Source organism: Manis pentadactyla, chromosome 16 (assembly GCF_030020395.1).
Source record: "Manis pentadactyla isolate mManPen7 chromosome 16, mManPen7.hap1, whole genome shotgun sequence".
Taxonomy (NCBI): Eukaryota; Metazoa; Chordata; class Mammalia; order Pholidota; family Manidae; genus Manis; species Manis pentadactyla.
In genome coordinates, this window is record NC_080034.1 from 9,160,245 (window position 1) to 9,173,884 (window position 13,640).

At 38.1% G+C, this 13,640-nt stretch overlaps 1 protein-coding gene across 10 annotated transcripts in view; it reads right to left on the reverse strand.

The window, feature by feature from the left end:
- SMAP1 (small ArfGAP 1) overlaps nt 1-13,640 on the reverse strand; it is a 198,570-nt gene that overhangs the window by 81,101 nt on the left and 103,829 nt on the right. For all 10 annotated transcript variants that reach the window (XM_036916216.2, XM_036916215.2, XM_036916213.2 and 7 more), the window contains one exon: nt 7,117-7,250. In XM_036916216.2, the coding sequence (XP_036772111.2) occupies nt 7,117-7,250 (134 nt within the window). Of the gene's footprint in view, nt 1-7,116; nt 7,251-13,640 lie in introns of those variants that run through there.

Sequence of the window (13,640 nt, forward strand, 5' to 3'; positions counted from 1 at the left end):
TAAACTAAATTAAATGCTACTAGACTGCCACAGCAGGTTTTTCTAGAAATAACAAGTTTACAATAGAAACCTATATCCATCTAATCTAGTGATTTTTTTCTTATGAAAAAATATAAAGAGTAAAATGTTCAAAACATTTTTAGAACTGTTCTTTCAGTCTTAACCTGCGAACCTTGTCACATTTTTTTAATTATACAAAAGGAGGAAAATTTTTATTCTCTGAGGCGGAATTTGACTTTTGGAAGAAACTGAATCATATTTTTAACTGTAATATACCATTTTTATTCAAATGCAAATAATGACAATGTGTTTTGAACTGCTGTGGTAACCAAAGGGGACTGAGCACACACCCCAAGACTCGGGAGAGGAAGGGACTCCGGTGCCACATGAGCTAGTCCCCAGGGCCCGGTCAGCTCCTGAGGCCCAGCCACATGTTTCCCAGTGGACGTCCAGCCTCGGCACCACCCATGCCAGGAATGTAAACTCACCACTTTCCGAGGGAATACTTTCACTTTCGGACTGTGTGAAACACCGGGAAGCACCGCCTTTCCGGCACCTGCACGTATTACCTTGGAACTTGACACACTCACTTAAGTTATGCTCCCTATGGCTGCGGTATTTTGGGAATTTTAAAAGTATACAGGAACACAAGGGATAAAGGGACAGAAATCAAGAAATGAAGAAGACTATATAAAAATACAGGATAAACTGGGCGGGACCTCCTTGATTTTTTTCATTTTCCTCCATTCTCCCCATTCACTACTAAAGATAGCAAGCATTATCTCACAGAATCATATCAAATCAAAGATTGTCCTCAGCATTGCCATTAAAAATGTTAAGCACACACTGTTCACAGCCCAGTGGCAGCCATCACAAGGACTAAAACACACATACGATGAAGAGTCTAACTGCTGCTGGGCGCTTACCAGTATGTTAACACAGCAGACATGCACAAAGGTATATAACAAACTAGATAGCAGGTAATTAAGCACAACCGATACTCAGAAGAAGGTTTTATTAGAGTAGGGATTTAAGCTGGACTTTAAAGAATGGGGAGAATTTTATTTGAAGAAGGAATATACAAAAAAACATTTCCAGTGAGTACAACAGCACATCTGAAGGAAAGACCAAGAATACACATCAGGCTGATGCGCCAGGAAGAACAGCCTGCAGACGGCCCAAGCTACCTGCCGCAAAGCGCCGGGAGTGAAGTCAGAGACGAAAATGCAGCCGTATGGCTGAGGTCACCAGCCACACCTGGTGACCAGTTTAAGGAAGATCATCTTAGATTCTCAGAGGAAAACCAATACAAATCTCTTAGAAGAGAAATAAAATGACCAAAGCAGAGCTCCAGGAGATTGCTCTGGATGTGGCGTGCCAAACAGATGGCGAGGCGCCCGTGCAGGAACATGAGGACCAAGCTCAAGCTGCGGACGTGGCAGGGGAAGCGAGACTGGAAAGCAACAGAGGCGACGAAAGAAGTAAGAACACAAAACTCTACAGTCCTTTAAGATTAATTGGAACAATGACACTAATTAGGAAAGAAAGCCAGTCTGGACAACCAGATAATTATTTAACTTTCGAACTTGTCAAGTTGCAGGTAAATAAATATCTACCAATCTTAACATTTACAAATGCTACAAGTTACTATGGCTGCAGCCAAAATTTCTCACAATGAAACACTGAAACAATTCCATAAATCTTTTTTCCCTGTTTCCATATGGAACATACAGAGGCTTGCTGATGCTGTCAGAGTGATGTTAATTCTGATACTCTACCATTTACTCAAATGCACAATGTTATCTTGGGGAAAAAAAAACAAAACAACCCATGATTGGTCACATCTATTTCTTTCTTATAACTGCATTAACAGCTAGCTTTCTTTGCTTCACTGAAAAGCATTTTGCATAAAGGAACAAGATTTTTAATTACTTCACAGGAGTTAATGAGTATGCAAAGATAAGTGGATGACGTAACAGCCATGTTGAAATTCCAGTGCCACAGAATCAACCTAACTGGCTGTCCCCAGCCTCACAGAACATACCATTAAAACTGATACATGGGAAAATTCCCAATCACTTCATGCCAAGGATATCCAAGGCTGCTTAAGAATGATAAAACCTATGAACACCAAATGTCCCTAATGGACGATCTAAAAAACTGGAGCTCACTGTGGAAGGCGCTCCTCTTAGGAGGGAGGAGTGTGGGCACAGAGAGGGCAACTGGGTCCGTGAGAGGAAATGAGCCTCCCTAAGAAAACTGCAACTGTACAAAATCTCCAACAGGCAGGAAAAGCAGAATAGTGAAAAATACACAGACTAAATTAACAAATGAAAGATGTGGGATAGCAACTTAGGTTCTTTTACAAAGAAAAAGCTTCAAGAGAGCAGTGGTTAGTGTCCAGTGAAGCAGGAAGATCAAGGAAGAGGAGGGTGGAGAGCTGGATTTGACCACTGGGGTAACTAGTATTTTTCTGTGAGTGCAAACTTAGCAGAATGATGGGAATAGAAATGACTTAGTAGAGGCAAAAGTATGATAAAGAAATAAAACAGCAGGTAAAGACCTTGCTCAAGAGATGCAACTGCTAAAGTAGGGTAAGAGCTACACTCCCTGCAGTGGCTGACATACTGTGAGTTCTTAATACGTTCACTGGCTGAGCGAGCAAACAAACGAATAAATGCGTACAGCAGAATCAAGCACCATATGGTGGGGGAAAGAGGCTCTGAGGGAGACTTTTCTATGGTTGGAGAGTTGTGTGAGCAATGTGTTTAAAGAAGGAGAGTTTAAACAGATGTCTCCAAGTGAGTATAAATTCTTTAATTAGATGGAAAAGCAGGAAAGAAGGCTGAGAATGAAAATAAATGCACAGAAACTAGCAACCACCACCTTCTTCTACTCTGTTCCTAAAAGAAGGGCACAAAAAGCTAGAAGTAAAAGCAGAAACTTTCAGAGGTTGGTTGCACACAGAATAAGAGGAAACACAGCTTCTATTCTTTTGAGGAAAGACCTGGGTTTAAAGACCTTTCCTTCTAGCCCAAAATGTAGTCGGAGCTAAAGTATTGGTAAAGATATGAACAGAGGGAATAAATACGCCTACAAAATACTGAAGGCAAGTTCACTAAGGATAAATCATATGACTATGGAGACTGGGCAATTCACACACAAAGTCCCCCACAATGTGTTTTACAAACGAGTGAGCTTCACCTGAGACAACACCAAGTACCATATGGCAGGTAAGTGGCGCTAGTCTGCAAGTCAAGAATACTAAAATATTTGTAGATATATAAAAGTGGTCCAAAAGTTATCAAAACAAATATATGAAGTATACTTTCCAATATGGACAAAGTCTAGCTAAGATGTTTTATTAGGCAGCACAACTTACAAAACTCTGCACAGAGCGAGCTAAGAAACTTAAAGAGCACAGGTAATATTCCTGTGTAATAAAACTAGGTATTCCTCATTTTAATTCCTTCAATACAGGCACTGAAAAAAGAAAATGGAAGAACTTTTTCAATAATGGGGAAAAGTGGTAATCAAGACTTGGAGTTAAAGAATAAGTACAAAATAAAAAATAAAGCTATAGTACTTATAAAAGTAAAAAAAAATTGGCTCTTTCCAAAAATTTGAGAAGTTCCTGGCAATAAACCCAAGATCAAAGACATGTAATCTGTCCATGAAAGAATTCCGATTAAAATTTAAGGTGAATAACTCTTTTCTGTGCTAATAAAAATCGAAGTAAGTTTTGGTAGATAAATTATTTTCTTGTAAAATAAGCATACAGTAATTCTAACACTGCTATAGTGTGGTAGATGCTCTAAAACTGACTCACACACTCACAACATCTATATAAAATAGCTGATATAAATATGTTACATGTATATACGTAAAATATTAGCTGGTAAGAAACCTTGAGGCAAAACTCAATAAGTAGCTACATTTTACAGAGTTATACACACATACAAAAAAACATTTTTATTTAATAGCTCGACAGGGCTCAAAGATTAAATCATGTTTCCACATATACTAATAAAAGATCTTAAAATATGTAACTAATACGAAGTGTCATCATATTTATATACATAATCAGAAACATAATTCTCATGAAACACTGGGAGTGGGGGTAGGGAACAGACATAGGATAGAACTATATGCAGTCAAAGTAGTTCTCTTACTTCTATTAGTAAACATCTCCCAAGCATTTTTACATCAAAGAAATCCTCATAAAATATCATATGAATAAGAAACACTAAATCACACTGTGCTCTTCACTTTCTACAGTTTGAATTAAGATTTAGAGTTAGTAAGCCTGGACTCCAAAATATAAAAATGTCCATGTGCAGCAACCTAAGGACACAGAGATCTGTGTAGTGGTTGCCCCCGGGCACAGGACTACAAATTGGCACACAGAAGCTTTCCAGGGTGATGGAAACACCCAGTTATTGTCACTGGGGTGTTGGTAACACAGGTCAGACATCTGCCAAGATACAGGAAACTCACTTAAACCTGTAAATTCTTCTCTCTGTAATTGTATCTCAACTTTTTAAAAAAGTATTAAAAAAAAAAGGCCCAGGTATAAACAGAGTTAGATTACAGGGAACATACCTACCACCTCAGGAAAAAGGATATGCTAAAATGGAAATAAGGAGCAACCTTAATAGACAACATATGCAATCACCTAACTATTCTTCTCAAAATGCCTAAACATCCCACACTATTACAAATGAATTAATTCTATTTCACAAAATATTCTCAAAAAGTAATTCACTTACATTCAGCACCACACAGTGAGTCAATTTGTTTATTTACTGGTAGTGCATTTAGCAACCAACTCGTCATAGTAGATTCACTAAGAAGCTGAACTGCTTAATGTCCACAAGATATTCAAGGCAGCACAGCTGAGGGTTTTACCTGATGAACAAATGCACTGCTACTACCCACGACGGACAAGCTAACACTGTTCTGTTCTAAATTCTTTACCCACAGAAGCTTTTTTGGATCTCACAGCAATGTACAGAAGCAGGTGCTCTTACTATTCCCTGAGGTTAAGGATTCTGTCAAGACCACCCAGGTCCAACTGCGACCTCTGACTCTATAGACAACTTTCTTAATCGCTTTGTTCTACTTCCTCTCTAGAATCAGTTGCCTTGAAGTTTTCTAGGCTAACATAAAGTTGTGCTTTATAGTATGGAACTTGGGGTAACTTCACCAATTACTTACTGACTGTGTTGCACAGCAGTCAACAATTTTCAAAGAACAATTCTGTCTTTGCTTTCAGGTACCCACAGGCCTGTCAGAATGCTGGATGGGATATCTGCATGATGAGCCTTCTCTATTCTTTTTTTTTTTTTTAAGTAAATCTTTATTGTCTACTCATGTCATTTTGAGTGCCCCCTAACCTTATTTCTCACAACAGAACACCTGGAGGAAGAGCTCTGTGGTATATGGAGCATAGAGAGCATTCTCTGGTAACAAGTACTAATCAAAACTGCCTTGGATTCCAAAATAATAATTCTTATTTCAAGAAGTTGACAGTTGGAACCATACAAATAGTGTTCCAATAAAATTTCAAAGACTGCATATTACTTAATCATTGTTTTCAAAATCCTTACATTTTTAGTAATATAGAACCTTGCTGTGTATCTGTAAACTACTGCATAGAAAACCAGTGAACAGCTGCCCTCCAAATGGGAAGTTCAGCTCTAAGTTACAGGAAAAGAACAGTGCCCACCTCAAGTAACCAGCTATTCAACTCCTTTAAATAGCCTGGTTGGGAAAAATACAACTTGTGAAAAACTGAATTGTCCAGGAAGTTCATGTCTGTCCTTAGTTTGAAATGAACCATTAAAAAGGCAGTACACTTTGGGTCTTGAAGGTTTTGTACCTCCACAACCCATTACAAACACCAATAACATTCTCAAGCTACACGTCACATTTTCTTGAAGACACCTAAGTAACAAGAAATCTTTGCTACCACAATTACTACAGAGATGCTATTAAGAACACTGCCTTAATATGAAATGTTCAAAAACCCTGCTTCCTTGAAATAACAAGTAAATTTTCTCCTCAAGGATCTTGAAAATGCCTATCATATTTCCTTTTATGCCCTAGCCAGCAGAAGTCTCAAAAACTTATTTAAGACTGAACTAAATAAATTTTGCTTAACTTCAAAGCCTGAAGATGTCTTTTCCTTTGAAAATTTTTGAGGTTTAATTTTTTTATTATTTAAGTCTTTGCTCCATTTGGCATAAATATGTCTTCTGTATAGAAATCTTATTTTCTTTAACCAAATCTGTACATCTTTAATGACCCACTCCCCCAGCATCTATTCTACTCTCTCTACCCTGACCTCATCCCACCCATGCCAATTTTTGTGTTCTTTGTTTTTTCCTAATTGTGAGGTATGTATGAGTATCACTGAGGTTCAGCTACATATATTTCTTTACTCAGCCTTCAAATGACTACAAGTAATTTGAAAAGGGTTTAAGAAAAAAGTGGTGCAATTTCACTGTGAATTATAAAATAAAACAAGTAGAAATAAACATTTTTACATTAGCAGTCAACCTTAATGATTAGAAAGTGTGTTTGAGAATTTAAGACTGTCACACTGGAAAAATGGCAAACCCTTAAAATTATAAATGTATCTCTAACAAAGCTAAAGCACTCAAACCAAGTCCCAATCAGGCATCAGAACATCTGCTAACTGGAATGTCTTCAGACTATTAAGCCCTGTCTGAAAATCAGGAACACTTCCGTCCAGAAGGGAGGCCCTTCCGGTTAGTTCTTAGGCTCGAGGTGGCCTGTTCTTTATCTTTACCCAGCTCCCTCCACCAACAGGAGAACCAAACAGACTGTGTATGGAGTTATGCGGGCAAAGTTCAACACGAGGAAAAGGAATTGATTTTTAAATACTTTAAAATCAACATTTTAGATAAAAATAGATCAAAAAACTGAATTCACTTCAGACCCAAGAAAAAAGAAATACTTGTGAACTGACAATTTAAATCACACACAAATTTTATATAACATATGCTATTTTTCAATGTTAATCCTTAGGTGCAGATAAATAAAAATTTATTTTAAATATTTTAAATAATTTATCAGTAAGGAAATATTCACCTGTATCTGTTCTGGTGTCCATTGGTCTAGGTTGACTGACTTGACCCTGGATATATGAACTCCAAGATTTCTATGGATTCCAGCGCATCTGATGCAAATAAACACACCAATGTTCCAGGAAGCCCAGCGGGGACCTAATTAAGGAGAAGTAAAGAAAAGCAAACATTAAAAACTAAATTAAATATCAAGACAACGTAAGTATTCTGTATTTTTATTCAGCAATAATGGAGACTTACAGAATTTACATGCCCCGATTTTAAAGTGGCACTGGCACTGGCTTACTAGGAAGACATGTATGTTGGCTATACTAAAAGGTCAAAAACCAACCTTCAAAAGAATTAATGAGTTTATGCTAATTTTGTTTTCCTAGAAACTTTCCCCAAAATATAAGAATTTAAAACTATGTGAAATTTGTTTTTGCTCAGCATATTGCCATAGTTAATATTTCATAGTAAAAATAAGTTATTTTATTGAATGTAAAAGGCATTGCTTGAAAGATAACCAAACAAATGAAAATCAAAGAGATTTTTTAAATGAAATGTAGAAATTAGTAAGAAATAGACCACCAACCTAAATGAAAAATGGGTAATTCACTGAAGAAATGTGTGGCCAATAAACATATAAAAGCATGCATAACCTCACTGTTAATTCAGGGAAATGTTGTTTATTATTCAACAAACCCATTTTGCATTCAACACATTGGGAAATACTTTTTTAATCAATTAATACTAAGTATTAGCAAGGATGAGAAAGAATAAGGATTGCTTCAAGAAGCCTTGAATCTCAAATATATATATCCCTGTCAGTAAGAAAGGTTACAGCCAAACTGAGCTGTGCTATAAAATGTTAGTTTTTGGGTCTGAAGAACACTGCAGATAAACTCATGTAAGAATACAAGCCTTGATTCCAGGGAAAAAGATGGTGGTGTGAGAAGTGAGGCAGAAACCTCCTCCCAAAACCACATACAACACAAAAATACAGCAAATACAACTAATCCTGAAAAAGTGGCCCAAAGACTGCAACAGATTGCCCACATCTGGGGAAAAGAGAAGACCTCACAGAAAAGGGTAAAGTAGCAAAGCCACAATCCGGTGGGATGCACGTCCCTCCACCTCCACCCAAGCTCACCAGTGGGAGGAAGAGAAACAGAGTGGGGAGGGAGTAGAGGCCCAGGACTGCTAAACACCCACCCCTGGAGATCTACTCCAGGAGCACGAACCCACATTGCATGGTGCTCTGGAGATTAGAGGGGCTGGAAAGCAAAGACAGGTGGAATACTCAGAGAGACTGAGATTCCAGCCGCTTGAGGAGAGCAGGTGCCCACAACCAGCCGCTCTGGAAGAGAGAAAGGCGGCCCTCTGAAAGACTTCCCAACAGCAAGAGGCTGCTAAAGCGTCAAGGATTACACAGAGCTTGCTGCTCAGGACAAAGGACAACACTGAACTGGCGCACTCAGCCCAGCAGGTTGGGAACTTTCAGGAGCTTCAGGCGCTCCAGCCCCCTGGCTGGCAACGGAGCTCCGAGGCCCCCACCGCAATGCACAGCCTGCTGCTCCTCCATCCTGGCTGGAAACTGCTCACAAACCTGCTGCCTCTGCCATTACACCAGGCCAGCAGGAGGGCAGACCCACCTGTGGCAGCTACAGGGGCCTAACGCAGAGGCTGCTCCCTGTGCACTGGGCCCACTGGCCCTGGCAGTGGAGGGAGGAACTGTGGCAGGGAAGCAGGAAAGAGTCTTTCCTCCCGACAGGCACCGGTGCTGCTTGCCTGCAACCCGAACCATTGCTCCAAGATCTGGGCAGCTCCAGAGAACAGAGCTTCTGGGCACTAGGGTGTGCCACCTACACAAAGTTATCAATCCATAGTAATCACTACAAATATGAAATGGCCAAAGAACCTTGTGCAAACCACAACTCTCAAAAAACAGAAAGAGGGCTAAGTGAAGCTGAAATCACTAATTTCCCTGAGAAAGATTTCAAAATAAAAATCATAAACATTCTCACAGAGCTACCAAAAAATATTCAAGATTTCAGGGAGGACTTCAAGAAAGACATAGAAACTTTAGAAAAAATCTAATACCCGTCTTCCTTAAAGTTTTCCAAAAAGTAGAAGAGGAGGGAATACTTCCAAACTCATTCTATGAGGCCAGCATCACTCTAATACCAAAACCAGGCAAAGACCCCACAAAAAGAAAATTACAAATCAATATCCTTGATGAACACAGACACAAAAATCCTCAACAAAATATGAGCAAAACAAATTCAGAAATACATCAAAAAGATCATCCATCATAACCAAGTGGGATTTATTCCAGGGATGCAAGGATGGTACAACATTTGAAAATCAATCAACATTATACATGGCATCAAAAAGAACAAAATTCACATGATGATCTCCATAGGTGCTGAAAAAGCATTCAACAAAATTCCACATCCATTCATAATAAAAACTCTCAACAAAATGGGTATAGAGGGCAAATACCTCAACATAATAAAGGCCATATATGATAAACCCACAGCCAACATCATACTTAACAGTGAGAAGCTCAAAGCTTTTCCTTTAAGGTTGGGAACAAGACAAGGATGCCCACTCTCCCCACTTTTATTCAACATAGTACTGGAGGTCCTCGCCACGGCAATCAGACAACACAAAGAAATAAAGGGCACCCAGATTGGTAAGAAAGAAGTTAAACTGTCACTCTTTGCAGATGACATGATATTGTACATAAAAAACCCTAAAGAATTCACTCCAAAACTACTAGAACTAATATCTGAATTCAGCAAAGCTGCAGGATACAAAATTAATACACAGAAATGTTGCATTCCTATACACTAATGATGAACTAGCAGAAAGAGAAATTAGGAAAACAATTCCATTTATAATTGCATCAAATAGAATAAAATACCTAGGAGTAAACCTAACCAAGGAGGTGAAAGACCTATGAAAACTACAAGACACTCAGGAGAGAAATTAAGTAAGACACCAATTAATGGAAATACATCCTGTGCTCATGGATAGGAAGAATTAATATTGTCAAAATGGCCATCCTGCCTAAAGCAATCTACAGATTCATTGCAATCTCCATCAAAATACCCACAGCACTGTTCAACAAACTAGAACAAATAGTTCTAAAATTCATATGCAACCACCAAAGACCCTGAATAGCCAAAGCAATCCTGAGGAGGAAGAACAAAGCTGGGGGATTATGCTCCCTGACTTCAAGCTCTACAACAAAGCCACAGTAATCAAGACAATTTGGTACTGGCACAAGAACAATCCCATAGATCAAGGGAACAGAATAGAGACCCCAGATATAAAATCACACATATATGGTCAGTTAATATATGATAAAGGAGCCATGGATATACAATGGGGAAATGATAGCCTCTTCAACAACTGGTGTTGCAAAACTGGACAGCTACATGTAAGAGAATGAAACTGGATTATTGTTTAACTCCATACAGAAAAGTAAACTCGAAATCAATCAAAGACCTGAATGTAAGTCATGAAACCATAAAACTCTTAGAAGAAAACATAGGCAAAAATCTCTTGAATATAAACATGAGCAACTTTTTCCTGAAGACATCTCCTCAGGCAAGGGAAACAAAAGCAGAAATGAACAAATGGGACTACATCAAGCTAAAAGGCCTCTGTTCAGCAAAGAACATCAGCAGCAGAACAAAAAGGCATCCTACAGTATGGGAGAGTGTATTTGTAAACAACATATTCCATAAGAGATTAACACCCAAAATACATAGAGCTCACACGCCTCAACACCCAAAAAGCAAATAACCCAGTTAAAAAATAGGCGGAGGATATGAACAGACAGTTCTCCAAATAAGAAATTCAGATGGCCAACAGGCACATGAAAAGATGCTCTACATCACCAATTATCAGGGATATGCCAATTAAAACCACAATGAGATATCACCTCATACCACTTAGGATGGCCAACATCCAAAAAACAAGGAACAAATGCTGGCGAGGATGCGGACAAAGGGGAACTCCTACACTGTTGGTGGAAATGTAAATTAGTTCAACCATTGTGGAAAGCAATATGGAGGTTCCTTAAAAAACTGAAAAAAACAGAAACACCATTTGACCCAGGAACTCTACTCCTAGGAATTGACCCAAAGAAAACAAGATCCCTGATTCTAAAAGACATATGCACCCCCATGTTTACCACAGCAATATTTACAATAGCCAAGATATGGAAGAAACCTAAGTGTCCATCAGTAGATGAATGGATAAAGAAGACATATATAATATATGATACCATAAAATACTATAAAAAGAAAACAGATCCTACCATTTGCAACAACATGGATGGAGCTAGAGGGTATTATGCTCAGTAAAATACGCCAGGTGAAGAAAGACAAGTACCAAATGATTTCTCTCATTTGTGGAGTATAAGAACAAAGCAGAACTGAAGGAATAGCAGCAGACTCACAGACTCCAAGAAGGGACTAGCGTTACCAAAGGGAAGGGAGTGGGGAGGGAGGGAGAAGGGGGATTATGATTAGCATACATAATATGTAGGTGGGTCACAGGGAAGGCAGTACAGCGCAGAGAACACAAGTAGTGACTCTATAGCATCTTACTAGGCTGATGGACAGTGACTGCAATGGGGTGTTGGGGTAGTGGGCTTGCCAATATGGGTGAATGTTGTAACCACAATGTTGCTCATGTGCAACCTTCATAAGATTGTGTATCAATGATACCTTAATAAAATAAATATATGAATATAAGCCTCAACTGTACTATTCTTCATACCTTTCAATATATTTTCTTGGTAATTTTAAGTGTTCTTATGATTATTTTCCCATATTGCTTGTATAATTAAAGTAAAAATGGAAAAATAAAGGTAATAGTTGTCAAATATTCAGAAACTAACACCTAGTAGATTTCTATAAATCACTTGACTGTGAAGAAATATATAGAGATATCAATAAAAAACAGGCTCTTTTAAAATTTAGGCTTTTGTTTTAAGTACATATTTTTTATCTAAAGGTGAGAGTTAATCTACAAAAGTAACATTGAAGCCAGTAATTACAATGCAGAAAACTAAACACATCCCCCAAAATTGCTTAGGAGGAAGGTTATGCACACACTATTTATACCAAATCACCTGCTTTTAAATTAGAGAACTGATACCTATAAATTGACAAACATCTGGGACATGCTCCTGTTTAAATTATCTGTCTGATTTCAACAGTGTCAAAATGAATTAGAAGCCAGAAGACCCTACTGTCAACTTACCTGGCCACCTCTGAGCTGCACCAATTACACTGGATTAGTAACAGACTGAGCACAAGGTTCTCATTGGTTAAATGGAGTTAGGACTGGCTGCCTCACTACTTAGGTTGCCCTCATTACCTAGGTGAGACTTGTATGGAAAATATTTTGGAAATTTTAAAGCACTACTTGAAGTTATTGTCATATTAATAAATTTGAAAATCAAAATACAGTATTTTCCTCTTCTAGAGGTTTCTACATTGGTCTGCAGAACAACTGCATCTTAACTTTCCTCAAAAATAACTACTGAAAGGGCAGTGAGGTTGATAGGAAAACAGATTTTCCATGCACTCCTAGTGTGGCTTCATTTTTGTTCTTAAAATAGAACGATTCCCTTCAGAACATCTGCCAGATCCACAGCCAAATACAAATGGAGACTGTTCTCCACAGTGCACTTCTCCTGACGCAGCAAATGTCACGACTGAATGAATTAATTAGGGAGCATCGTTTAGGTGATGTGCTAGAGACTGTCCCTGCAGGTAAAATGCTGCAGCAGCCAACACAGACGTGCTTTCTACAATAATTACTAGCAGTAATAGAAAACACTGGCTATTACTACTAAGCAAAAGCTGGATATAATTAAATGTTAGGTGGTATTTTACAACTTGAGGCTATAAAAACTATTTTATTGATTCCTGCAAGGAATAAAAAAAAAAAACCTTTGCTATCATTTATGGGAAACTTTAGCCCTAATCACTTTTTACCAATTGAAATAATAATGTAATTTTGTCAATGCACCTTTCTTTGGGATATAGCTTTTATATCCTAAGTGCTATCATATCTTAACAATATAGTTAAAGAACCCAAAAAAGATAGACTTTTAAAAGACTAACTGAAATTATAAATGGATTATCTACACTATAAAATTAATCTTATAAATTTACCTAAAATTGCCTTGATAAAATAGTAACTGTTCAACATGTTAGTCATTCAATTGTTGGTACAAAATCCTCATTTTCAATCACCAAACTATTCAATGGGTACTTAGCCAACCCTGTGCCAAGTGAGTGCTGTTAGAAGACCAGGGACAGAAAGGTAACAGCTCGGTTGATAGACTCAGGAGAGGCCAACCCGCACATAAATAGGTATACCACTTAAAACCAGCTGGTGAAATCTAGTAACTTCCTAGATGAATAAACCCTTGCACCAAGCAACCTACTCACATGCACATGCTCATGCTTACACACACATACATGTAGGTTATCAATTTATACACATAATGACATGTTT